Here is a 27,363-nt window from a genome sequence, read left to right on the forward strand (position 1 = left end):
GGCAGCGATGTCCAGCTGGGTGTCTGGTTCACCAGCTGCATGGCTTTGTCTCCTACATGAGGTCGGTGTGTGTTTGAATGGAAGGATGAAGCCTAGTAAGTGTTCAAAGGATTGTTTCCTCTATATCTGACAATAATTACTTATGCAGACGGCTGCAGTTGTGCTGCATGGTATCATTAGCACAACAGCTGGACCCCACTGCTGGAAAGCCAAGAGGAGAGTGTTTAATTAGTTTGACTTCAGTGCTAGCTTATGATGAAAGTGAAATACAGCTAGATTCATCCTGGGTTTGTGCCAGCTCCTGGTGGGGTAAAACCTGCTGCATGGCTCCAGTCCATCAGCAGTAGAGCAGGAGAGGGGGGTCAGTCTGCGGGCAAGGAGGGGAAGAGGAGTAACAGAGCACGTATGGAAACTCCCTCTGAACCCCAGAACGTGTCACTAATGAGCCCTCCCGTTCCTCTGTAAATACTTCATTTGTTGTGGGGAATGTTGGTTACGCTCTTAGTTTTTTATTATTCTTGTAGTATTTTACATTATTGTTGATGAGACAGGTCTCATCAGCTTCTCATAGCAGTGTCCTCTTGTCCCTTGTTCCAGCCAGCTGAGCACCAGAAGGTGCCCCAAGATCTTTCTCCCAAATACCTTTCTGTTCCTGGCCAGGAATTCCTGCCTAGGCAGGGGTGTTTCTTCTGCCCCCCTGCCACCTTCCCCAATTAAGTAATGAATTCAGAGTATACACAGAAGGAGATGCGAGAGCTGGAGTCCCCTCTGTGCATTACAGCCTGCTGGTCAGGATGTGGGAGACCTCTGTTCGGGGCCTTCTTGTGCCAGGGAAATTGAGGTCAGGCTTTCCAGTAGAGCGATGATGACCCTGACAAAAACAAACTAAATTTTTTGGATGGAACATATTCTTCTTCACTCTTTTGCCTCTTGAAACCCAACACAGAAAAATTGAAAATAAACTTTATATCCAAAGTTTTCTCTCAGGATAAATGGCAAAAGTATTTTTGCACTCATTTTTAAAATAGCGTTACTAATTGATTTTGTAACTTCAAAGGCTTCTCATAACAAGCAGGAACTTGAAGTAAACTTTGTTTCAAAATTTCTAGTATTGGGTAATTCAGTTCCTTTATGCTATGGGCAAAGTGTTGTTTTTTGGATTACTTCATTATAATGGAGTATGTGAGCATGCTGTATGCATTTTCCAAGGGCTTCTCTTTGTTTTTCTCTAGAAAAAAGAATTAGAATTTCATTTCTTCTGTATTTGATTTATTAGATTGGGTTAAATTTTGTTTCTAAGCCTTTTAAAATAGGGTTTAATTTTGTTTTCCAGCTCAGCAGTGTTAAGGCCTTCTATTTTCAGCTTGTTGGATTTCCCTCTATTTTAGAGGCACTTCAACAAAGAAGAAGATGCTCAGCTGTCTTAGTGCAGCTCCACTGCTAGAAGAATTTGTTGTGATTTAAAGGGAAAAATATTTTTAAATAGCTGGAAGTACTTTATATGTTCTAACCCCTTAATATATTTTCATTATTTGCAAATAAATAATTCAGATTTAGATTCAGTAAGCTCATAGCTGGTGCGGATACTTAATTTTCTTCTTCAGAATATCTTTAAAATAAATCTGAAGTTGCCTCCAGAGTTTTTGGAAATGTTTCTTTTTGTGGACATGTCCTGGGAGAGCACAGCCCTGTGCTGTGGTAGGGGATGCCCCGGGGTGCCGCATCCTGTCCTGCTGGTACCGCAGTGCTGGGAGCGGGGAAGGCACGGGGAGCTCTGCAGGTGATAGTGCATCAAAATCAAACACATCTACCCTTGCCTTGGCTGCTTCTGTAGCTCCTTGTGCAACTTCTGCCACCAAGTTTTTTCATTTCTCTCCTAAGGCTGTAAAAAGATGTAAATCCTAACACCCATCCTGATCAAAACCTACGAATGTCTCCTATCTTTTCATATTCAATATAAATCAGTGGTAGCAGTTTAATTAAAATTTGATATTTTCATCAGTGGACAGTTTGGAGCACATGCATGGGATTTGTTACTGCTCAGATCATTTATGGATCTTTATTTAAAGAAGGTGGAGTTAAGCGAGGTACGTGTCTGCCTGCCTGGTCTTGTGGGGAGTTGAAGCTTTATGAGCACCTGAAGCGCCATCAAAATCTTGGTATTTTGTAACGTACAAAAAAAGGATTCCTGTAGTTGACCAGAAAGGGTTTTTTTATTCTTTTGCTTCCTTTTTGTTGATACTAACAACAGAAATTTGTTTATTAATGCAAACAGCTTTCCAATACCTTTCTAGCAACTTTTGTCTCTTCTGTAATAGGTGACAGGTGAAAACACCAAGCATTAAACATGTCATGGAGCTCTCATTTAGAGGTCTCATCACCTGGATACAAAAAATCTGGTGGTTTCTGTTGTTGGTTTTCATTCTGCATTTGTTTATGGTTTTTTTGTATCTGATCCAGGCAAAAACTCTCTGAAAGCAGAGAAATTCCCTTGTGGAACGAGCAGAACTTGGACCACCTTTTTTAATGAATGAAATGGAAGATTTCTGTTGGGGATTACCTGTTTTTTATGGCAACATAAGTTTCCCCGCTATTGTTCATGTTCTTGGAATGCTGTATAAAACCTAATATCTACCTGTGGGCAGCTCTTACCAGTATAATTCTGTGGGTGACTGTCAGAGCCAATAAAAGGCATAAACCTTATTTAAAATCTGGCCTCTCTCTAGGGCAAGTCCTGACTTAATTTTCATAGCTTGCGTTTTAGTACGTTCCTTTGCGATCAGATTGCATTTTAATAAAATACTGTAATTAGTAATATTGATTTGCTTAATGCTGTGGTGTAAAAGAACAAATAGCACTGCTCTCTGAATATGCTGTTCATGTCAGGGGATCATGAAAAGAGATTTGTATCTCTTTTCTCCACCGTTCATACCTTCTTCTCCAGCATTTCTGCTCTTACTAGTACTGAGCCAATTCTGTTGTAATGCCAGAAGAGGCTAACAGCAGCATTTCAGATTTATCAAAAGCCATGTTTTCTGAGACAGTTTCACCTATTGTTTCATACAGAAACAAGAAAAATATCATAGTAGCGAGTCGAGCGCCACTCTGCAGAAATCCATACTCTTCAGTCAAGGATTTGATTAGGAGGAAGTTGTGAAATAAGCAATTAAAGAAGATTAAAGCTCTGCACTATGTGGAGCACAGCAGATTTGAATGCTGTTTTGCTCTGAAGAGCTGGAAAGCCTTGTAGGGTCTCTTTGCTGCTGTGATGCATCCCTAACCTCAGCCCTACCACGCCTGTCATTTACAGTCCAAACCCTGCAGGCCATCGGGTTTCTTTTATTTTCTTTTATTTTGTTTAAATGCATGTTTGTACTGACTTTGAACGAGGGGCCTCAATCCTGTTGAGGCCTTTGGCGCATGCTGGAATGAAAACACACAATTGCAGAAGATTTCCCCCTTTCATTTCACGCTGACCTACATTTGTACTCTGCTGACATACTAGAGCTACGTGAGCGTTTATTGTAATGTGTTCCCGTTCAGTGTCTTCCATTCCCGTTTCAGTGTAAAATGCACAGATCAGCGTAAGGCTGGAGTTTGATGGCACTCTCTGAGGCCCCTTAGCACAAGTCCCAGCAGTGTCAGAAAGTGATGTGTGTGTGTGTGTGTGTGTGTGTGTGTGAAGCGAGGACCAGCTCAGCTGGCAAATCAAGTCTAATTAATGACCACTCGGCCAGGCTGAAACCAAGCCCAACCCAGTGGAGAGTAAGGAGAAAAATAAACTGTCCTCAAGTCCTGCCATATTGTTAGCATTCATTTAGCAGGAAAAACACATTAAACTAGCATTTTAATTGATGTAACTTAGTAAATTTCCACAGTCTTAAAAGAGAAACTGTGTAGCTGTCATTCCTTTGACAATCTCTGGAAATGCCTGCTGTCGCTCTGGGAAAAGTGTCTGATTTCCTTCTATCTTCTGTCCTCTACATCCGTAAATAATAATTCTTGTAATCTTCATGCAGAAATACAATTTCCTCTGAAACAAAGCAAAACTGGTTTTTTCCATTCTTAGCCCATTTGTAGCTTCTAACTAAAAGTAATTATTGATTCTCTATCTGTATTGCTTTTTATGAACATTACTGAATGTCGCTGGGCAAAGTGGGAGTTACTTTGCAAAACATGTCAAGATTAGCATGGAAAAGAGGTGTAGAAATTTCTCTGAAGTCATTTAAGGCTGAGAAAAACATTCATTTTTGTCTGACTTTATATTATAATTGCATAATTTAAAAAATTGACAACATGAAGAACGCTGCGTTGCTTCAAGAGGGAACGTCGGTGCGTTTTGCTCCAGTACATATTGGTGAGAGCTCGGAGGAGCTGGTTTACCACAGTTTGAACTGTGAGCTGGAGAGAGATTTCTCAGGTCTCTGGTACCCTGACTGGGACACACACACAATAGATGGAGGTGTCTGTGCTGCACTGAGGTAGGGAGCAGTACAGTGACAGCAGGAACAAACCATATTTTTTCAAAACATCTTAGTAATGGACTTTCATGAGCTGGAAGGCATAAAGGACCATTGCCTTAATGCTTAATCTCAATCCTACCTATGTATTTTCTCTGTTTTTGATATACACTGTATATTTTTATACTTTGTACAATATAGTTATTATATCTCAAGTCAAGAGGCTTCTAGAAGTTTTGTTTAGGATTCCATTCAATAAGCAAATCTTTAATTGCAAAGAAAAGCTTCTCGGTTTAACAGTTTTAGCATTAATTCTCTGTGAAATTTTCGTTGCTGAGTTAGAACTACACTTTGAGAAATCTGTTTTAAATTATTTGTAGGGAGCTTCTAGCAGTCTTTTTAAGGAAGATTTTCAATGGAGAATATTTGTACAGTACTCTAATTGCCTAATTTTCTTATCTCTACCATAATATATTTCATATCAAGTACTCAGTGATTCATGTCTCATTATAAACTTGGAATTATGAGGTCAAAGTGGAGTGTATTGACTGCTTGGGGCAGAGAGAGGAGTAGCGTTGATGGGTTGTGGAGAGGAAGCCATGTTCCTCTGGGAAATTGGTAAAAATAGCACATGTGAAACAAAACTTAAGATCATCATGTAATTGGTGAAGCACCAGTCAATTTACAGGGAATTTTCTGCATAAGAGCTCTGACAGAATGCTGTGAAGTCATTTTAGAATAGTAGAAAATGTGAGTAATAACGTGCTTGATGTTCAGATTTTCTGGTATTTGGCTTATTTAGCATGTTATAGTAATAGCCATCTCTTTAACTAAGTGATAATTACTTTAGAAGAGATGCTCTAGAGGCTATTGCAAATGCATATTTTGTGTTTTCGTGAAACTTGCCTTGAATCCTTTTCTGGGGAGAGCAGAACAGAACTATTTTTCTTTTCCCCTCATCTAGTTCATATATTGGAAATGCCACTTTGGTTTGTATGTCCTTTAATCATTGATTAGTCCATTTGTATGATTTTATTTTTTTTTACTTGTAGTAATATTAGATTACAGTAAAAACCAATTAAGATCCAGTTTTAAAAATATGTTTAAAATTCACTGAGTTTTCTGTTCTTTTCCACAGGATTATGTTCAGAAACTGTACCCGTAACTGATGTGTCACACAGCGAATCAGCTGAAGAAAGCCCTTTCCGTCCCCCTTCCCATTCTTTTTCCACCGTCTTCGATGAGGACAAGCCAATAGCCAGCAGTGGAACTTACAACTTGGACTTCGATAACATTGAGTTAGTTGATTCTCTCCATGCCTTAGGACCGAGCTCTCCAGAATCGAAGAATCGTGACCCCAAAGCGAATGTTCGAAGAAAATCTACTGATTCAGTCCCAGTTTCCAAATCTACATTGTCTCGATCTCTTAGCTTGCAAGCTAGTGATTTTGATGGAGCATCTTATCTTGGCAACAGCGAGACATTAGCACCGGCAGCAGATGTGTATGGTACTGGTTCAAGTAGTGCTTCTAGTACCCTTAAGAGAACAAAGAAGTCCAGACCAGCTTCCTTAAAAAAGAAGCAGTCAGCAAAAAAATCTCTGGATGCTCCACCGGTGAAGGAAACACCACAAGAACCATCTGACCTTGGCCAAGCAGCTTGTGCCCCAGGTGAGGATAAAACAGTGTCCGAAGCAAAGGCTGACTCAGTAAAGCCCGAATGTACTGAACCTTCTAAAATCTCTGCTGAGAAACAGGAGGCCCCACCTGTGCCTGAAGGATCCTGCCCTTTGGATCCAGAGAGTTTTGAAGGGATTAGTGCATTTAGCACTGGAGGCAGCAAAGTACAAAACTCTCCCCCTGCCAATAAGAAAACACTACCTCTTACAACGGCACCAGAGGCTGTGGAGGTGACTCCGCCTGACACTGGAGGACAAGAAGACCCTCCGGTCAAAGGCATTGCGGTGAGGCTGGAGTTTGATTATTCTGAAGAAAAAGGGGTGAGTGAAGACCAGCAGGAGAGTACTCCTCCTCCCAAAAAAGCAGGTAAAAAGCCTGGTGCTAAAATGCCACTACGGAGGCCAAAGACTAAAAAGTCAGTGGAGAAGCTTGACAATGCTCCAACCACACCAACCAAGTCACCCACAGATCCAAATGAAATCCCTATCACAAAAGGCTCTTACACTTTTGATATTGACAAGTGGGATGATCCCAATTTTAACCCGTTCTCCTCTAGTACAAAAATGCAAGAATCACCCAAACTGCCTCAACAAACGTACAGTTTTGAGCCAGACATGTGTGAGGACTCTATTGACCCTTTCAAGTCTTCTTCTAAGATAGCCAGCTCGCCCTCTAAATCTCCAGCTTCCTTTGAGATACCAGCCAGTGCCAATGAAACAAACGGAACTGAAGGAGACAACTCGAATAAACCTGCAAAAAAGAAGAAGACGCCACTAAAAACGTAAGTTTAAAGGGCACAGATATTTCTAAATTAGAAGAAGCACGTTCCTACCCCTTAGCGCAGTTAAACCTGGTTTATATCTGGATAGAGAAAGGACTGGATGTGTTCTCCCTCAACCTGTTTCCTCAATAGCTTGATGTTTCCAGACCGAAGGGGAGAATCAGGGCTACATCAAGCCCGGTTAGGCCACCAGTCTGGCAATTAGATCTTTTGAAGTCTTGGGGCTCAGCGTAGCTTTGAATCTGATTAAGTCCCAGTTTAATCAATTTTGTGCCAAATTTTCTGTGACCTCATCTTTGGGAATTTGATACTGTTGAGGATGATCAAAGTGTTCACACCAGTAAAGACTATTTTATGAATCATAGTTTTTGAGTGGGATGTGAAATAGTAGGGCAATGACAAATCTCCTATTGCACACAGCAAGAAGATGGTTTTATTCAGTGACTTACGGCATTTAAAAGAAAAACAGAAGACTGCAGTATTGAAATAAGTTTTTTAAAATACAAGACTACAAAATGTGAAAAATTCCCTCTCTGTGAAAGAGCTTACAATTCTGCAGAAGGGTTTAAACTTCCCAGACGGCTACATGTTAGGGAAATATCCAGCTTTTAGACACACTTGATAAATTGAGGGGTAAATTCTCTAACTTGTTGTATTTAGATATTTGGTTAAAAATCTCAATGGCTAGTTGCATTGATTCCATGGTTAACTTGCTGGTATGCCTGTTGCCTTATCTGTTCAGACTCGAATATTTTGAGTTGGTAATCAGTAAGTTTATATCCCATTTATCTGAAACTGATATCTGGTGTGTATCCGTAAGAAAGTATCTCGGTGCATGTCCCTTTATGGTTTCAGTGTTTCAGCTGGCTAACAAAAATGTGACTAAAAAATTTTAAAAGTCTGGCAATTTGAAGATAACATGGTAAATGTAAAACAGTAGAGAAGATGACCTCCCTTAGAGAGTGAGATGGAGATTATTCAGCTTTTTCTGAGCAGCCTGCTGCCCTCTAGGCTTCTTATTCCGGTCCCTTGCCACATTTGAGGAAGCTTGTGCCATTTTTTTCTTTTTAGGAGCATTTCTGATTTATGGAAAGTATAGACCACTGTATAGTTGAGTGGTTTTTTGAGGAAGTAGTCTAGTTTTTCTGCTGTTGTTTCTTTTTGAGGTATGCCTGAAATGCAGCTGAAATTAAGGTGGGAATTAAGATGCACAGTAAGCTGAAGCTGAAATATTTTCCAAGCCTACAGTCCAAACGGGTTTGGTCCAAACCAAGAAGACTTAAAAGACAACAAATTGAATCTTACTGGGAAAGTGCCGAGGGAGGGAGGGGAATTTTAATATCACCAGATCCTTAAGTCTGATACTTGCAGCCAGCCAGTCTCCCTCTGTCTTCCAGTAGCTGCAGTGGAGCTGACAGACCCCTGGCATAAACCTGGATCAGTCCACTCCGCTGTGAATATTAGAATGAATTCCAAAGTTGTTAATTTAGGGGCAACATGAGGTTACAAACAGTTCGCTAAACCGCCTTTGTCCTTGGGAAAATTCATCACTGGAAGGCCCTGTCCCACAGTCACAAAGTTCAGGGCTGGTCTTTATCATGGTGGAAGGAGTGAAACTACCCTAGAGCCAAGCTTACAGGTGCTTGGGTCAGGAGGCTGTGGGAATTCCCAGCCCTTGCTTGGGACTGCTTTCACTGCCTTGTGCTACGTGTCTGCTCGCTGCAGCCCCGTAACCTACTTTTGCAAGTGGTTTCTAACAAAAAGGAGAATCTGCATATTAATACACAGCGCGGCCTCCAGCCATAATATTTCTGGAAGAAAATTAACCTCAGGCTTGTTGGGGGATGTCAGGGGAAACAGTGGTTTCATTCGTCTTTGCCTCTCTCTGTTCTCCATGAAAGGGCCCACGGCGTGGTTCCTCCATGGGCTCCGGTGCAGGAGAAGCCCTGGCCGGGCAGGGAGATGGGGTGTAGGACCCTCCTTGGCAATGCTCCCATGGTGGGACACGAGAGAGAAGCCAGGGCAAAATGCTTCAGCTCCAAGGGGCAGAAAGGAGGTTGCTTATGTTAGGAAATGATACTGTCATATACCAGGACATCTAAAACCTAATTAATGGCCAATTTTACAAAGCTGGGTGATTTTATTAGCACTATTGAGGGGTGCAGAAATAAACCTCTGTGGAGCAGTTTGAAAATGTGTTCCCCATATGGAAAGACAGTGATTTCTAGATTAGACCTATGGGAGGTGAAGAAACCAGGCATGAGTTTAAGCCATTGCTAAGCTGTACTACTTTGAATTTGTGCCATATGCTGGGTCTTACCTGTGTTAAATCAATAAAAAATAATCAGTTTTTATTCTCGAAACCTGCATCCGTCTAAGCAATGACCTCCAAGTGAAAAGACGAGATTTTTAGACGAGATGCCAGCTCGACGCAAATTACTCTCTGGCCGTATACCTAAGTGCTGAGCTGCTTTGAGGTAGATCATATGGCTCAGATAATGCTGAACAAGGAGCAGCTGATGCATCCCACATGCCTGCTTATAGTGATGAGTAAAAATAGGTGGCTTTTGCAGACATTGCTCTCAAAACTGTTGGATGATTGGAGGCTGTGTTTAGAAACTCAAGGTGCCAGATTTCGGGAGCATTGCACGTGAGAAGAGCCGAGCAGAATCTGTCAAGCATATGAGTAGATGAAACCTTTTCTTAGCCTTAATTGTTTGGCAATTAATTCTTCTGGTTTGGGGGCAGTCAATTTGTTCTGTCCGAACACAAAGTTAGGTTTCAGTAAGAGCCAAGGTAGATGAGATTTAAAGAAAAGTCATTTTCTTTCTTGAGTTAGGTAAATGATTTGAAATGGTCAAGTAGCTTTTACTGTACTGTTATAACAAATCAGCAGATGTGAAGAAACCTTGCATAACTGTGCTCTTTCCTTAAGTTTAACTGCCATTCAAGAACAGTTTTACATCCCATAAAATAACAATTACGGTGTTTTGAAAAGAAAGCAGGTGGCTACCATCAGGGAAGGCAAGGACAGTTAGTATGTTCAGAGGAACTTGGAGGCATCAGCTTTGAAAAATGTGTTTTGTAAGATGAAAGTGTGTTAAAAATGTAACACTGAATTTGAAAACATTGAAGGACTTGATTAATATTTTTTCTCTCCGCATCTATTTCACAATAAAAAGTAGTGGTTAAGATCATACAGGTAGAAAATATGCATGATCAGATTGCCTTAACACATTAACAGTATTTGTAGGTTTATCTTTTTTGTCAGTTCCTTCTGTCTGTCTCTCTTTTCTTTGTCTTATTTGTCTTAGGATGGTAGAAGATGTGATGTCTGTATGTTCTCTGTTGTAAGTAATTCTAAGCTAACAATTCGAGTTTCCTCTTTGATTTATGGGCTTTTTAATTTTACTTATTTATTTTGCAGCATGATCAGTTATGATTCAGCATGAAGCTTTTATGTTAACTAATTCACCTCACTGGCACATATGAAAGCTATTTTAAGTAAAATGCCTGGCTGTGAATGAGTTTGAGGAATCTATTGCCTCATTATCTGTTTGCCTATCAAAGAAGATCCTCTTTTAAAAAATATATAGATTTTTTTTTTTTACCCTTGAGCTAAAATATGAAAATTGTATTTCTACCATTGTACAACAACACTGTACAATGTCTTTTGTAAATACTGCATGCAGCCTTTCTCCTTCTTAAAGGAATAAATTATCCTAATTACTTCTGAAGCATAACTGGATAATTAGTAGCATCGAACACACCAATATTCAGCTGTCCAATTTATTTTCCCTTCTAGATGTGGTATTGATTTACCCTCTACTGATTGAAACCTACCATTACAATTTCTAGTGTTGATCTTGCCATCACTGATCAGGGATGAGCTGGTGGGCAGTAATTTTTGCCACTGCATCTCAAACTTTAAGTCTTTATCAGTGGGTTTGCTGTGATATTTTTCTTCCTCTCCTAGAACATAAATTGTGCTTGAATAACTCTGCCAATATGCATTGAGAGAACAAGTAGATAATTAAACCAATTATTTCCCGGTTTAGAAAATGTTTTTAACGAGTTGTGAATAAACATAAAGGCAACATTCATAATTATACACCAAGACATAACGTATGTTCCTCCTTCCTTTTGCCTGACTGAAACCTGTGGGATTTGAAGGGCTACAGTGTCAGTGTGCACTGTGAGCTGTCAGGGGAACTGGAAGCAGAATTGCCATATTTGTTGTATATGTTTTAAAGAGGTTCCATTGTGCACATTTGTAACGATCGAGCTTTGTTCTGGCATCTTGGGAACAGCATCTGCTTCAGCTGTTTTCATGTAGATCAATGAAAGCATACCAATTTTTTTCTCAATGATTTACGGGATCATTGGAGCTTACTGCCCAAGTTTTAATTCTCAGGTAAAGTTGTGGCTTAGTCCTAATTTTCAAATGGGAAACTGAAGCAGACAGAAGCTAAATAATTTGCTTAAGGCCACTGAGGATGTCTGTGGTGGAGCAGGGATTTGAAATGCGATTGAGCAGCAGCTCTGTTCTGTAAATGTGTCAGGAGTCAGCATGAAAAATATGGCAATCCTGCTTTTCTCAGCTTTTGGGGAATTGAGGCCTGTTCCAAGTGCATGACAAGATTATGTACCTGTGGCATGTTCCTCTGTGGTGCTGCTGCCTAAGGGATGGGATTTTAAAGCAGAGGGCTTACAGAGGTTGCACTGTCTGTGGCTGTCTCTTACCTAGTGTGCAATGACCTATTTATTGCTGGTATTACCATATTAACTGTTTTAACTTTGTTTTCAGTGATACATTTAGGGTGAAAAAATCACCAAAAAGATCCCCACTATCTGATCCTCCTTCTCAGGTAAAGTACTGCCTTATTTTGATGCATGTAATTTGTGTTCTCGTAGGGGCAAAAAAGGGAAATCTGATTTATTTAATTATAGAATTGTACATTTACTAATAGAAGAGGTTTTTATAAAGAATATAAGCGTATTGTGTCCAAATATAGCACACTGGGCTATGATCATAAGGTATTAACCTTCTGGTCTCTAGAAGCGTGTATACAACGTGTATTAGATCTAGTGTTTGCTCTGGGAATTCCAGTTAGGAGTAAATGTACTCTCCTGGAAAGTCCTATCTTACAATGGAGCGACAATATGAATAAATATCTTCAATCAGTTGTCTGAAAAACTAGACGTAACTATCCACCCTGGAATTTTTAGATCAGAAAGTAAGACACTAAATGCATCAAATTGCTGGGCTGGAAGGGAAGTAGAAATAAAACAAGTGGGCTGATCTACCAGGAACATGTGCTTGGATGGTTTTATTCCTCGTTGTAAACTGCCAGCAGGTGGTTTTCTTGGCAGAGAAGTTAACAAAAACTGTTCTGCCTACAAAGGCCTCACTGCTTTGATGTGGCACAGCTCCTTCCATGCTGCTGTTCATCTTCCTGTTATCCATCCTACCCTTTTATTTGTGCTGCTTGGCAGCCTAGAAGCGAAGAAAAAAGGGTTCATGACCTCGCAGACCTACGAAGGTTTGCCCCTATGAGGGAAACCTAAAAAGTCAGATTTGGTGGTCAAAGATTTCAGCCATGGGTGATGTGTGCCATTTATGTCAAGTGCCTAACAGATTTAAGCGGCACGGGAATTTCTTTCTTCCTTGTTATCAAGGAAGCTTTGCAATGCGAGTGTTTATCATCAAAGAGTTTAGTTACACTGGGAAAACGTGCTGCTAGTAGAGTCCTAAGTGAACTACTTCAATATTTTTCATTAAGTATTTTATGCAGAACTGCAGTAAAGAGTACGGAATTAAAAAGATTACTCTGGTCATGAAAAGGAATTCAGAGAGTTAACTACTCAATGTGTTAATGAAAGATAATAGAATTAATTGGCACTTGTTTTCTGCAGGATCCCACTCCACTGCCTACTCCAGAAACACCTCCCGTCATATCCACGGTGGTTCATGCGACAGATGAGGAGAAACTGGCATCTTCAGTGACCAGTCAGAAGTGGACCTGCATGACTGTGGACCTGAACACGGATAAGCAGGATTACCCGCAGCCGTCCGATCTGTCTACATTTGTTAATGAGACTAAGTTCAGCTCTCCTACAGAGGGTATGCTTTTAAAAGGACTGTCTGCATCCAGCTAACGTTGTATTTATTGTGAGAGGGGTTTTGCTTTGTTCCAGGATGTTGGCATGTACTTTGCTGAATGCAAACCGTATTATTTGGGATCCCTTAAAAATGATGCTCTTTGGACCAGTCTGGGGAACTTGGTGCTTAAGCTGAATGTAAGAGCCCAATAGTCCAACCTTGAGTTTTCAAGAAATAGTAAAAAGAAAGCTTAAAGTAAAATGAAAGGGGCCTTCAGAGGAAGGGTTTTGCTTCCTTTGTATGGCGATTGTAGACATGCTCTGTGCATGCTACCTGTTCTCTCTGTGCCTTCACGGGAGACTGGGGTCTGACACTGCTCGCGGTTAGTGCTCTTGGATCCAGAGGCACTGAACTACTGATTTTTGCCTCTGCCCCTTCCTCTGACCTGAATGGGAGGAGGTCACAGGTTCAAATTCTGCTCAACGTTTGTGTATTGCATTGAAACCCGTAACATGGCGTCTCTCCTCCAAGTTCCTAGGGTCCAGGTATCTTTATGTATAAAAATGTCCAAGATATCTCCTGCATAAGATGGTTATCATTCACGTGCCAGATAAAATTTCATTCTAGATCAGTTTATTAAGATTTTTCCTGTAATACCTTCCTATAAGCAGTTGCGAGCTAAAGCTGGAAGTTTCTGTTAAGAGAACTGTCATTCCAGGTCTGTGAAATGTGGGAGAGACAGAATTTAGAAAATTTGCATGTGGCCTTCCTTGGGGTTACCAGAGGGAATACTGCTTTGCAACATCTGCTCCAAGGGCAGATTTTCAGCTTTGTGGGTGGGAAGAATGTATGAGTTTAACTTGGCTTAAACTTTTTCTTCTTGATCAGAATTTATTTTTTTTTCCTAACCTTTCAACCCAGGTCTCAATCTACCATTAAAGCTACTTTATGCCATTTTACACTGGATCTGAGAAGTTTTTGCCTAATTTGTCTAATTGGGAACTGCTAAGCTTTTAGGTCAAATGTGTTTGACATTTAAAAGGCACAGATAATCATAGTGGTTTTAATGGCACTGCACATGTTCATATGGACGTGCTTATGAGTTTGCGTGGCCTGGGCTTTTTGGAAATCTGTTGAGTCTTCTGTACAGAAAAGTATTTCAGTCTGGATAAATCCATTTAGCTTTATTGTCAAATTGCAAATTTTAGACATCAGCTTCACTTCATTTGTATTAAAAAAAAAATTAACTTAAAAGAAATACTTTTTAGAAAATAAGGGAAGGACGTGGAACAAAAGAATAGTGAGAGATACTCTAAGGCAATCATTTTAGCTATCAAAGTGAGTAGAAGAAAGTGAGCAAAGCTCCTAATTAAATGCTAATTGTCTTGTCTCATGTGTGCTGCATGGTATAGTCGGAGTTTCAGATTACATGATAATTATAATCAACAATGCTTCCGCTTTTCAGATCTCTCAAAAATAATAATTTTTTCCCCCTTAACAGTCTTGTTCCTGTGGGATTGAGAAATTTTTGAGTCATTTCAGGGCTGTTTCTCAGCGCGAATATTTTTACCCCTCTGAGATACTAGTATGAGTGCTATCCTGTAACCTAACACGGCTTTTGTACAGATACAGCCCAACTACTGAGTCAGCCAATACATCCAGCTCTCATCTGTTGCATGCGCTGCTTATAACTGCTGCCATTTTCGTGTTGCACAGACCAGAAATAAGCAGTAATTATTAGCAGAAAATTCTGATGTTATCTTGCAGCTATTTGTAGGAGGAGTTGGAGGACATCACTTAGTAAGTCTGTTGTATGTATTTATAAAAGATAATTATCTTCGTGGGATATCCTGGGCATTTGTAATTTTGAATGTATAGAGATAACCGGAGCCTTAAGATTTTGGAGGGGAGATGATGTCTTAGAGGAGGTAGAGTCTAATTGTGCTGGAAATTCCTGGGAGCAATGAGACAAAACAAACTGTGTTTATCGAGCCATGTTATTCCTTTTGTTTCTAGCTGAAGTATTTCCATCTGTCTCTCCTGCCTTTTTTTTTAATCAGTAAAGTTAAGTATGCATTGTCCCCAGTTTGCATTGGAACTGCAAAGCTGCTGCCAGCCCCACAGGCAGGTGGAAGCTCGCTGCCGGCTGTGCCAGCAGAGGACAGTGCCAGCACATCCCCTGCCCGACCCGTGAGGATCCCTTCGTGCTCACTCACAGATTGCTCTCTGGGGTCGTAAAGCTGCCCCACAAACCTTTGTGGTGCACTTCGTTGGGCAGCGTGAAGATAAACGAAATGCAGAAAGGCAGTTACTAAACACTGGATGCTGTTACTTGCTGTTTCATGCTTTCTCCTGCAATTCTGCATCTAGTAGGTGGTTTGAATCTCATCCTTTGGGTTTTGGTTTTGCTTTCAGTAGGAAGAAGCTTGTATCTGATACCAGGACGTTGTCCATCTTGCCTGGCTCCCTATTACTAACAAACATATGATGCTAGGAATTTAAACGCGAGGAGGCTGCTGTTACAGCATTCTCTTCACTTAGGCGTTTTACTATTAATATCTCCCACGTGTCAGGTACTGAGAGTATGTTTCTGTTCCTCTTCAGTGCTTGTTTGACAAAATACATAGACTTGTGGAATTGCAGTGCTTGTACTCTATGGTGCTTTTTATTACACAAAAATTTCAAGCATTGTAAACTCACACTGCACCTTCTGAAACTTTTTTTTTTTTTTAACAAAACAGGTAAGAGATTGTCATAGGGTGGGTTTGTTTTTAAAGAACAAACGTTTCAATGATGGTTACCATCTTTCTGATACAAGCCCTGCTTTTTAAAAGCTGTGCAAATCATAGCACATACTTCTATCATAATGTAAATGCTAGTGTGCCCTTTATTAAAATTTATCTGTAAAGGAGATTAAATTATACAAGTGGTTTATTGAATTAATTTGTGGAAACAGTAAAAATACAGCATTAGGACAAATTAATTACGTTTTTAATTTTTAAATTAAGATGTAATTGGACAAAGTTTTTGCTTTTATTTGGGGGCAGGAAGGTATGCTCTCTCTTCCATTTGGCTGTATTTTCTCTGTCTGCCTCTATATCAGCTACTGAGTGACCATGGATTGGAAAGAAATGATGTTATTCCCTCCAGTGTAATTAGGAGATTAGAAGTAGAGAAGCAGTAAAGATTTGCATTTTTATCAGGGTTTAGATTTAGGGTTCTTTATGAATCTTCCTGCCTTAGGCTTTTTCTCTGAAACTAAAATTTGGAAACAGCCCAGTAAGCTGGACTGTTTTCTTACCCGTTATTCAATGAGCATACAAGTATTTTATGTATCTTTTTATGTTAAGTGATACCACAGTAATCCTTCTTAATTAAGAATTTTGTGATAAACATTAAGAAACAGAAATTATTTCATTTCTCAACAGCTTTTAAAATATTTTAGCATACATTAAAGGAAACTGATATCGGCATTACCAGTTATTGAAAAATGTGTTTTCTGTGATAAGTTAACATGATAGAGGAGAGTTATCTGCACTCTGAAAGCACTCTGAAACTTTCTTAATATTCTGGCCTCTGGGGAAGAATCTTCAGCAAATTAGCAAAGCTGAAATTTTTCAGGCAAATTAATTTGCCTGAAATGTGTCATAGGTTCACTGTTGAAAATCAGTGCACCTTCTGCTTTCTCTCTGTATATTCTATTTTTAATACCTCATAGAAAAGTATTAAGCAGAATGGGAATGGCCCTTGTAAATGAGAACAGATCTCATTTACTTCTGCAAAAATAATTTCATGGCATGTATTTAATGGCTCTTTTTTGTTTGTTTTTTTCTGTTGCAGAATTGGAATATGGCAACTCATATGAAATAGAATATATGGAGAAAATAGGCTCTTCTGTGCCTGTAAGTCCTCACTTTCATTTCCATTCATTTGCATTCCCTTGTCATAATATACTACCTTGATAATGCCATCAGCCTCACTACCCCTTAAATTAATTATAATGTGCCTGCAGCAGATTTGCAAAACCAGTTCCTTTAAATTGGCATAACTGGAGTAAATTGCATGTGCTTTGTTGTCCTGTATCCTGTAGAGCTTGTTCCATTTTACTACTTTATTTTTAAGCTAGCATCATAGTGGTTCTTTCTGGAGATTAAAAGCAAATCAGTATTTCCAGCAGTGTAGAGTACAGAGCTGTCTCCACCAGCTATTGAACTATTTTAAGAAACTGAGAGTAAAGCTTTGAAGAAGATGGAGGGGATCAGGAGAGAATGCAGAACGAATGTGAAATATGGAATGCAGTACTATACGTTATCAGTTGTTTTGCCTTACTTCTATTTAATTCATGATAGCCTGACTAGATCCAGTGGGGGTATATCCACAAGGGAAGTTAGAAAAATCAAGCATGTATGTCAAGTGCTTAAACTGATGAGAAGTTTCAATGAATATTTTAGTAACACTTGCAGTCAAGGGATGCCTCCTGCCTGACAGGACCAGAAATCTGATTAACCCCAAAGTTGTAGAAGAAGAGCCATTACAAAGAGTGAACTGTTTAGGTTTTGTTCTTTAATGGTTTCTTCCTTAAAGGAATCTTCTCAGTACCAGTTAGCATATATATTACATCCTATATTATTAGTTTTCTGTCAAGTAATTTGGTCACTTAAGGCTTCAGTGACCTGAATTAGCTTTAATGGAGAATGGTTGAGTTGCTTAATGAGTCTTTCTTTTCCTGTTGCCAGCAGGATGATAGCACCCCGAAGAAACAATCTTTATATCTAATGTTTGATGCACAGCAGGAAAGCCCAGTCAAATCACCGCCCATCAGACTGTCTGATTCCACAACACCATGCTCAGGGTATGTCACTGCAAGTAAATTCAGCAATGGAAAAGGATGTCGGGGAAATGGGTCACCGTCATAGCATGTACACAGGCAATTCTTCCTCTCTCTGCCTCTGTGTTGCCGAATTGTTTGTTTAAAAATAGATTCACATCTGTGTACACATATTGATAGAGAATAAAGGACAAAGATACAGAAGTTTTATGAAGGGAGGGGATAAGGACATTTATTTCTCCTTCATATTCTTACTAGAGTCAGTGTGGCAACTGTTTCACTAGACAATGGCTTTCTACTTGCAGGGTTTTTCTCAGATATTGAGGTTATTTTCATGTCAATCTGGAAATCTAATTGCAACTTTTCACTTGGCCTTTCCCAGATATATTTTCTGAACAAGGCGTCTAGTTCATAAGAACAGGATGTGGGGGTTGTATTTACTTCCAAAAATTTTAGTTGTTAAGGACATCTGTTCTTGTTAGTAAAAGTTGATTGCTGGGAGAGATGTAGGTCACAATGAGACAGGGGTAAAAAGGCAAGTGAGAAATATTTAAGGAATGTGCCTAACATTTCTGATAGAACTGGCTTTGTGTAGATGACTCCAGTGCAGTGCTTTGAAAGGATATTGCAAAGTGTTATGAGATATAATGATATAAAGTTGAGCTGAAACAATGTGTGAGTGTGTGTGTGTGTGTATATATATGTATATATATACACACACTCCCATGAAAATAATGAAGAGTACTTGCTTAGTTGTTACCAGAAGCAGAATTGTAAGGGCCTCGCAGTCACCCTGAAAGCATGTACACAATCTTTTCTCAGGTCAAGTTTTGAAGACCCTGAAGCCCAGCAAACCTCTGGAATTAAAATACAACACCCAGCTTCCCGAGTCCTAGCTGCCAGCCAAGAGGCACACTTACAGTCACCTGACAAGTCAAAGCAGAAAGACCTAGAGCCCATGACCCTAGGAACAACTCCAGAGGCTATTGAAATAGTAAGTGATTTATGATAAGAGTTTGGGAATAATTTTCCCGCAGAAATTTCTCATTTCATATAAGAGGTAGCAAAGGTGGATCTCAAAAGTAGAGTGAAACTCAACCTGGTACTTAAAGATGCGGTAGGACCCAAATGAGGGAGGTAGGATGATGCAACTGATGGAATTCAGAATCATTTACTGAATTCTTATCGTAGCTCACCGTGTTCCTGTAATAACTTATGCCAAGTTGACACTTTGAAGTGATTTTTTTCTCACACAGGCCTTCTTACAGTGTGTTTTAACGCAATATTTGAAGAAATATTTTATATATAAAATCAGGGGTTTGATACAGACATAGAGACATGTTTTGTTCTGTTGCATGTACTGTGAAATTTCAAAATTTTGTTGGTAAAAATTCTTGTGTAAACTGTTAACCGTATTGTTGTCATCTGATACTAATAATGTAAAATTCACTTTTTTGATCATTAGAACTCATTCCACCTTCTAGTTAAATCACTTCTTTTCATGGCTTCTCTGGATTGGATTTGAATTAGTAGTGAGCCCTTCCTTGCTTCCAGCCTGCGCTGCGTACAGACTTCAGAGCATTGGTTCTCAAATTCATGAAGGTTTCCTCAAGGCCTCCACTTTTCCAGGCAAACTAGTTTCATAAATGCCTACAGCACTAGGCATGCTAAGCTGTATGACAATATATTTACTGAGGAGTCAAAACAAGAAGCAGCTCACTTTAATACTATGCTTAATTTGTGTTAATGATGCTGTTGATACCATCTTGCAAAACTTTTTTTTTTTTTATGAGCTTGAATACTTCTCTCATTGCAGGGACTTCTGGGTATTCACATTCCAGTGATCTTGGTTTTGTCATTCCGATTCTGTCCACCCTCATATTGTGTGTTTATCCTGATCATAATTGTGAACATAACATAGTTCATCCCCAGTAAGCAGCTAAAAGACTTTGTAAAGACTGCAAAAAAAAGTCTTGCTGAGGTTCCCCCCCTCAGTTTGGTGGTCTTCGAAGCTTTTGGACTGCCTTAGAGACGCCTGAACTGAACATAAGCTGTGGTATGAACAAAACCTATGAAGACTATTGTAGAAATATCAAGAGTGGGCTGTGGTTCATGGTTTGAGAGCCATTGCTTTAGAGGTGCTAGAATTACTTACTTCATGTTAGTCTTGGAAAATTGACTCAGCTTTTAAATTAGGAAAATTGTTCTTGGTATTTATCGTTACACCTATGAATCGTGTATGCAAAAGTAATCTTCAGTGGGGCATGAGATAACTCGGAATCAAAGATACGCAGACACGAATGTTGCTTTTGGCCTGAACTACTTGAGCAAAGTACTCTGTTGCTTATTCTGTATCCTCCTTACCCTTCAGACATCTCCTGAAGACTCCTTTGTCTCTGCTGATGCTCTTCTTAATAGGATATCTAAGAAAACCTCAATATGTGATCAGCCTGAATATCTAGATCCTGACTTAGCAGAAAAGAACCCCCCAGTATTTGCTCAGAAACTTCAGGTTCGTAGCAGAAATATGAATGTCACTTTTCTTTAAGTCTGTCTATACAGAGGTAGAGGAATGCTTTGCCTCATCTGAAAAGGGTGGGGGGAGACTTGGAGGGGAGGTGGGAAAGAAGCAAAACAATGATTTAATTTTTTCCAAAGAAAGAATATTTTCCATTTGGCCTTTCAGGAACTTAATGAACAGAGATATTTTAATTTCATTCATGTAATACATAAATTTCACCAGCACTTTCAGCTATCCTTACAGCTATACCACTGGTGTATATATTTTGCAGAAGTCTTTGTAAAGCAAATCTTTTAAGCTTGAACACAGGACTTGATGTGTGGAGAGCTGTCTTGACACCTTGCCTTAGTAGGTCTATATGTATAGATTCATTTTGAGAGATTTCAGCCCTAATTCTGCTGAAATGAAAATGAGGCTTTGTTTTTCTAGTAATCTATCTAATGCAGAATTTGGCATGGCTTCTTCTAGGAAAAGCATATTGATCTGCAGACCAGTTCTGTATGTCAGGACATATTTTCTAGAATATTTATAGTGACATTTTAAAACAGTAAATGTTGAATTGAGAGCGGCAGCTGGCATACATTCACATAAAATAAAAATGAGAGAATTCTGTCAAAAGCATCTTTAGCTTTAGAAAACATTTATTTTACCCAAAGCATTGTTCATGCTTAACCCCTAATAAAAATTGTTTGTCTTTACAGCTACCTCAAAACTAAAACTGGAGTTTTGTATCAGTGTTCTAGTCGTGAAAGGCATATGGGATGTGTTTGTCACCCAGGAATTGTCAGAATTATACATTAAAAGATAATATTCCATTTTTGAATGTGTTAAACATTTCTGCTATGTTCTTAATACATTTTTTTCTGTGGATTGCTCACCACAACCAAACACTTGACAGGAGGAGTTAGAGTTTGCTGCAATGAGGATAGAAGCACTGAAGTTAGCCAGGCAGATTACCCTGTCTTCTTTCCGCTCCGAGGTATCTGGTTTGTGCCTGCCATGTGTGTGTGAGTCTGCACAGACTAAGAAACTGAGTGATGCTTTTTCTTTAACAAGGTAACTAAGGCTCTCGGAGTGCAGTGCTGAGTTGTGCGCACCTCAGTGTGACACCAAAGAGCATGCTGGAAGCAGTGCTGCACACAGAAATGCTGTCACCTGCTCCACTCACAGAGTACTGCTACAGCCAAATTAACAAAAGGCAAATTCAACGCCAAGAAGCTGGCACGTGCCTGTCGCAGGAGACAGGTTCTGCAATCCAGGTGGCCGTCGGTCTTTAACAGTAAGACCAGTTGTTCTCGGGGTACCCAGCCCCCTGAGCTGGGAGACCGGGATGTGGAGCAGAATGAATCCCCCATAACCCAAGGGGAAATGGTTAGTGACCTGCTACACCACTTAGACACACACGAGTCCATGAGCTGGACGGGATCCACCCAAGGGTACTGAGGGAGCTGGTGGAGGTGCTCACTGAGACGCTTTCCATCATCTGTCAGCAGTCCTGGCTAACCGGGGAGGTCCCAGTTGGCTGGAAGTTTGCAAATGTGATGCCCATCTACAGGAAGGGTTGGAAGGGGGATCCAGGGAACTACAGGCCTGTCAGCATGATCTCAATGCTGGGGAAGGCTGTGGAGCAGATCATCTTGAGTGCCATCACACAGCTTGTGCAACCAGATGATCAGGCCCAGTCAACATGGTTTTATGAAAGGCAGGTCCTGCCTGACAAACCTGATATTCTATCCTGCTTAGTGGATGAGAGAAGGGCTGTGGATGTTGTTTACCTGGACTTTAGTTTGTCACCATTTCCCACAGCATTTGCCTGGAGAAACTGGCTGCTCATGGCTTGGACAAATGTACTCTTCACTGGGTAAAAAACTGGCTGCATGGCCAAGCCCAAAGTGTTGTGGTGAATGGGGTGAAATTCAGTTGGTGGCCGGTCACAAGTGGTGTTCCCCAGGGCTCAGTATTTGGGTCAGTTCTGTTTAATATCTTTATCAGATCTGGACAAGGAGATCGAGTGCACCTTCAGTAAGTTTGCAGATGACACCAAGTTGGGCGGGAGTGTTGCTCTGCTGGAGGGTGGGAAGGAGGACTGGACAGGCTGTATCAACGGGCTGAGGCCAGCTGTACAAGGTTCAACAAGCTGAGTGCCAGGTCCTGAATTTAGGTCACAACAATCCCATGCTGTGCTACAGGCTTGGGGAAGAGCAGCTGGAAAGCTGCCAGATGGAAAAGGACCTGGGGGTGTTGGTCGACAGCAGCTGAACATGAGCCAGCAGTGTGCCCAGGTGGCCAAGAAGGCCAATGGCATCCTGGCGTGTATCAGCAATAGTGTGGCCAGCAGGACTAGGGCAGTGATTGTCCCCCTGTACTCAGCACTGGTGAGGCCACATCTTGAACACTGGGTTCAGTTTTGGGTCCCTCACTGCAAGAAAGACATTGAGGTGCTGGAGCGTGTCCAGAGAAGGACAACGAAGATGGTGAAGGGTCTGGAGCACGAGACCTTAGTGCTCTCTACAACTACCTGAAAGGAGAGAAAGCAGAGAGGTGGGTGTCGGTCTGTTCTCCCAAGTAACACGTGATAGGAAATGACCTCAAGTTGCACCAGGGGAGGTTTAGATTGGATATTAGGAAAAATTTCTTCACCAAAAGGGCTGTCAAGCATTGGAACAGGCTGCCCCAGAAAGTGGTGGATTCACCATCCCTGGGGGTATTTAAACGGTTTGTAGATGTGGTGCTTAGGGACATGGTTTAGTGGTGGCCTTGGCAGTGCTAGGTTATCGGTTGGACTCGATCTTAAAGGTCTTTTCCAACCTAAATAATTCTATGATTCTGTGATTCTATGATTTGTCATATGTCCACAGCAAGATTTGTCCTAAAAGGTTTGATGGCAAACCAATACCAAACCTGCTTCTTACAAAGATGCTCTAGATTTTGACTGCAGAGACATTTTGCCTTTTGTTGGTATTTTCAGCTTGAAATCACACACCTTGACTCTCAGAGTTTAGAAGAAGGATATTCTGTCAATCCTGCCTTCAGGTGTCTGAAGAAAGGGACTACAGGAGGTTTGAAAGGGCTATAGATCTCCCAAGGAAAAAAGGCTTCCCAACACTATGTGTCTTTATTAATGAAGATCTAAACCTTTTTTTTTTTTTTTTTTTAATTGCTAGTTCCAGGTTGCGTTGCCTAGTTCTGCCTCAGAGTGACGCTGCACTGCTCTAGGGATGCACGTGATCTTCACTGTGTGTGGAACATTGGTTGGAAAAGCTTGCTGTGATGCACTGAGTTTGGTGGTTAGCCAGTTGCACAGCCAGTTTATGATGACCTTCATGGTACTTTTAACAAAAAAGTCAAGCCAGAAATGTTAGTGGCTTTCTTGGGAGGTGGTATCAGTGAATGAGATGCTGATGGGATGGCAGTGTCTTGCTGCAGTGGGACATTTTATTCCAAATGAGGAGAATGTGCTTCTGGCCAGTCCTTCTCCAGTGACCTTTCTTTTCTTATACTGTCCATTAATAAGTCAGTGGGAAGTCTTTTTTCTGATCCTGCATAATCCTGAGTTCATTACATTATAACAACATTTGTGCTGGGTATAGCGGAGAATTTCTTGGTGCTTTAAAGATCAGTCATAAGGTAGCTAGTTCTTAAATGTAAATAAATTTTTTTAGATTAACTGTACTTTTATGAAAAACAAAAAAGGTATTTGATTTATTTCTTACCTTAAATAGCCCACAAGCTAACTGTTTCTATAGTGCACATATGCTTGCCAAAGTAAACTCATTCCTTGGAGATTTATGTGTGTTTTAACGTGTGTGGCTATAATCTTTTATTTAATCAAGAAAAACATGCCGTTGTCTTCATTTAGAAACCAATATTAACCTTCTAATTAAAGGAATGAAAAAATAAATATCACAGTATCATCTAGGTTGGAAAAGACCTTGAAGATCACCTAGTCCAACCATTATCCTAACATATCCTAACAGTTCCCAACTCCCCCAGATCCCTCAGCGCTGGCTCAGCCCGACTCTTCAACCCCTCCAGGGATCCCGGGGACTCCCCCCTGCCCTGGGCAGCCCATTCCAACGCCCAACAGCCCCTTCTGCAAAGAAATCCTTCCTCAGAGCCAGCCTGACCCTGCCCTGGGCAGCTTGAGGCCATTCCCTCGGGGCCTGGCGCTGGTCCTTGGCTCCAGAGACTCATCCCCCCTCTCTGCCCCCTCCTGGCAGGGAGTTGCAGAGGGCCAGGAGGTCTCCCCTCAGCCTCCTCTGCTCCAGACTGAACCCCCCCAGTTCCCCCAGCCGCTCCCCAGCAGACCTGTGCTCCAGACCCTGCCCCAGCTCCGTTGCCCTTCTCTGGCCACGCTCAAGTCATTCAATGGCCTTTTTGGGGTGAGGGGCCCAACACTGAACCCAGGAATCGAGGGGCGGCCTCACCAGTGCCGAGCCCAGGGGTAAGATACAGTTCTTACGGTACAGGGATAAATAACCATTTTCCTGTTTGAGTTCTAGCCTGTGTGTGACGGTGTCCCCTTGCCCTGTTGCCCTGAGTGGAGGGTGTCAGAAGAGGGTGAGGTGGGATCCTCTTCCCATCCTCTCCACTTCCTTACTCTCTCTACCTCCTTGCCCTCCCAGCTCTTTGCTGTAACAGCAGCAGTCAGGCTCCAGCACCAGGAAGCACTTGAGATGAAACACATAATAATACCTAGATGCTCTTCATAGGTTGTACAAAAAACTTCTGTTAAACATCTTCATTTTTGCTACCAGCCAGCAATTCAGAAACTCACAAATTGTACTATTTTAGATGGAAGACAATAGGTTTATCCGTTTGTGAATTCTTGTGTGTAACCCAGGGTAGATTCTGAGCTGCAAAAATGCTGTAGTATGTATTCAGTTGTGTGGAGTTATATTTTAAAGATGCTTTTAAACATCATTGCAGCATTTTATTTTGTCCAGAACAAGTTTATTAACTCTTTAGAACTTAGAAGTGAGGAATGGATTTCTTGGGATTTTTTAGAAAATGCCATTAATCTGTATAACAAAGATAACAAAAACAATAAGCAGAAATGAGGAGAGAAAAATAAGCAGAACTCCACCCTCTGACCGAGAATTGATAGCATTTTCACATTCTCAAAGCCCTGTGTTGGTCCAGTCATTGGAATGCTTTTAGCTGAATACTGTGGGTGTCATGTTGGGCTGGGAAGGACTCTTGTCCTTGCGTAACTTTACTATTTCAGTGGGAGGTTGCTAATGTTAAATTAGCCTATGATGACAACCCTTGTGACCTGCAGTGACTGATGGCCTGGATTAAGTATAATGGGATCCACCAGATGACTGCAGTGACTTGTTTGGATGCTAACCAGCATTCCCTGCTGGTTGGCTGGCCTCAGTTCTTTTCTTAATGTGGTATAATTGCGTTTAACATTTGGTAAACCATTACAGGATGGGTAGCAAGAATCTATGCTAAATGCTAAATAAAGACACAGGCACTTGTTATGATAAGTTAGATCACCTAAAATAAAGATTAAATGCAGACATTTTCTGCTAGTACTAGGGTTGAGAATAAGGATGTGCAGTTTCTTGTTCTCAGACAGAGGGAAGTTGTTTGCCCACTCCCAAACTTCTTGTCACAGACGTCAGCAACATTAGGACTAGTCTTCTACTCTTACATTGCCAAAGAGTTTTGTTTTCCAGCACTGAGATGAATTAACACTTCTCTATTCAAGAGATGCCGTTACAATGTCTTGTGGCCATTTTTTTGATAGGTGCAACTTGGAACAGAAAGCTGATAGTATTTGTGCCCACCACCTTGCAGGTGCCGAGGTGATGTAGAGTTGGGTGTTGAAATAAGATCCACGGAAAGGAGAGAAACTGAAAGGAAAAGCATTGGCAGAAACGGGATTAGTCCTTCACAGCTTTGGGGGGCTGTCATGGTGGTGAAGGATGAATATTGCCTTCAAACAGGGATACCATTTTTTCTAGTAGAACTTTACAAGCAGATAAATTATGCTTGGATTTTACTTGCTTTTCAGTATATTTGCAAGCACAAGTAGATCTTGTTTTGCCTCCATTGACCTGCCTGCACGCACATCAATTAGTTAAAACAGCAGGTCATTTGATACGCAGCCGAGCAGTATTTGAGTGCTTGTAAGGGGCAAGCTCATTTTCAGCAGGGCTAAATACATATTCCTCTAAACAGCATGATAAAAACTGGTTTTTGTTTTCATTCCAGTGTCTTTCTCTATTTTCTTTCACTTTGACCTTGAGGCAGCTGGTTAATCAATGTGCATTTATTGCCTTTCTGGTCAGATATCTGGTTTCTGTGAAAGATGCTGGAAAGAGAAGTGTGTTGGGCTTTCACATATTTACAGTAAGATTGCAGTGACCTACATTTAGTAGTAGTTCCCCAGCAGACTCTTTCTGTGCGAAGTTCAGTGACACAAATCCCTACAGTTATTATTACCCCAATTAACTGCTTACCTTCTCAGCAATTGGGTGTTGAACCTTGTTGAAGCATTGACAGAGTTACTTTGAGTAAGACCATCATCCTGTTGGTCAGGCTATATTATTTTCTCAGGATAGGAATATTTGGAGGCATGAAATAACAGTTACTGAATTATGCATCAGTTTGGAGCTCTGTAAAATTGGCTTTTGAAGTAAAACCACAAGGACTTGTACTGGTTGCTCCCGCCAAAGAACCCAGTTACGACTCGTGTGAGGTGTTTGAAGAGTTTGGACAATACTGGTCAGACCACTACTGCAAGCATTTCTGCTCAGTGGTTAAATTCCAAGAGTTTTTACAGTCATCTTTGGCAATTTTAAGTTGTTTTGCATGTCGTTATTACTATTCTTTTGTACAATTTACTGAGATGCAAGGGAGTACTAGAGAAAACATAACTATATTAGTATGGTGTTAAGCACTATATAGAAATACACATAAGTATGTATTAGATCCTTTAAATGTTCTTTTTTCTTTAAAAATTTTTATCATCCAGGCGGTTA

At 40.6% G+C, this 27,363-nt stretch overlaps 1 protein-coding gene across 8 annotated transcripts in view; it reads left to right on the forward strand.

Moving 5' to 3' along the window:
- TACC2 (transforming acidic coiled-coil containing protein 2) overlaps nt 1–27,363 on the forward strand; it is a 138,529-nt gene that overhangs the window by 91,645 nt on the left and 19,521 nt on the right. The window contains exons 1-9 of one of the 8 annotated variants that reach the window (XM_074907894.1): nt 5,611–6,919; nt 11,727–11,787; nt 12,836–13,043; nt 16,863–16,924; nt 17,759–17,874; nt 18,673–18,844; nt 20,222–20,362; nt 21,270–21,350; nt 22,642–22,653. In XM_074907894.1, coding sequence (XP_074763995.1) covers nt 6,525–6,919; nt 11,727–11,787; nt 12,836–13,043; nt 16,863–16,924; nt 17,759–17,874; nt 18,673–18,844; nt 20,222–20,362; nt 21,270–21,350; nt 22,642–22,653 — 1,248 coding nt within the window. In that variant the 5' untranslated portion in view covers nt 5,611–6,524. Of the gene's footprint in view, nt 1–5,598; nt 6,920–10,233; nt 10,270–11,726; nt 11,788–12,835; nt 13,044–16,862; nt 16,925–17,758; nt 17,875–18,672; nt 18,845–20,221; nt 20,363–21,269; nt 21,351–22,641; nt 22,654–27,363 lie in introns of those variants that run through there. The other 7 variants (XM_074907890.1, XM_074907893.1, XM_074907891.1 and 4 more) reach the window with 7 other exon arrangements.

The sequence above is a fragment of the Athene noctua genome, chromosome 5 (assembly GCF_965140245.1).
Source record: "Athene noctua chromosome 5, bAthNoc1.hap1.1, whole genome shotgun sequence".
Lineage (NCBI taxonomy): Eukaryota > Metazoa > Chordata > Aves > Strigiformes > Strigidae > Athene > Athene noctua.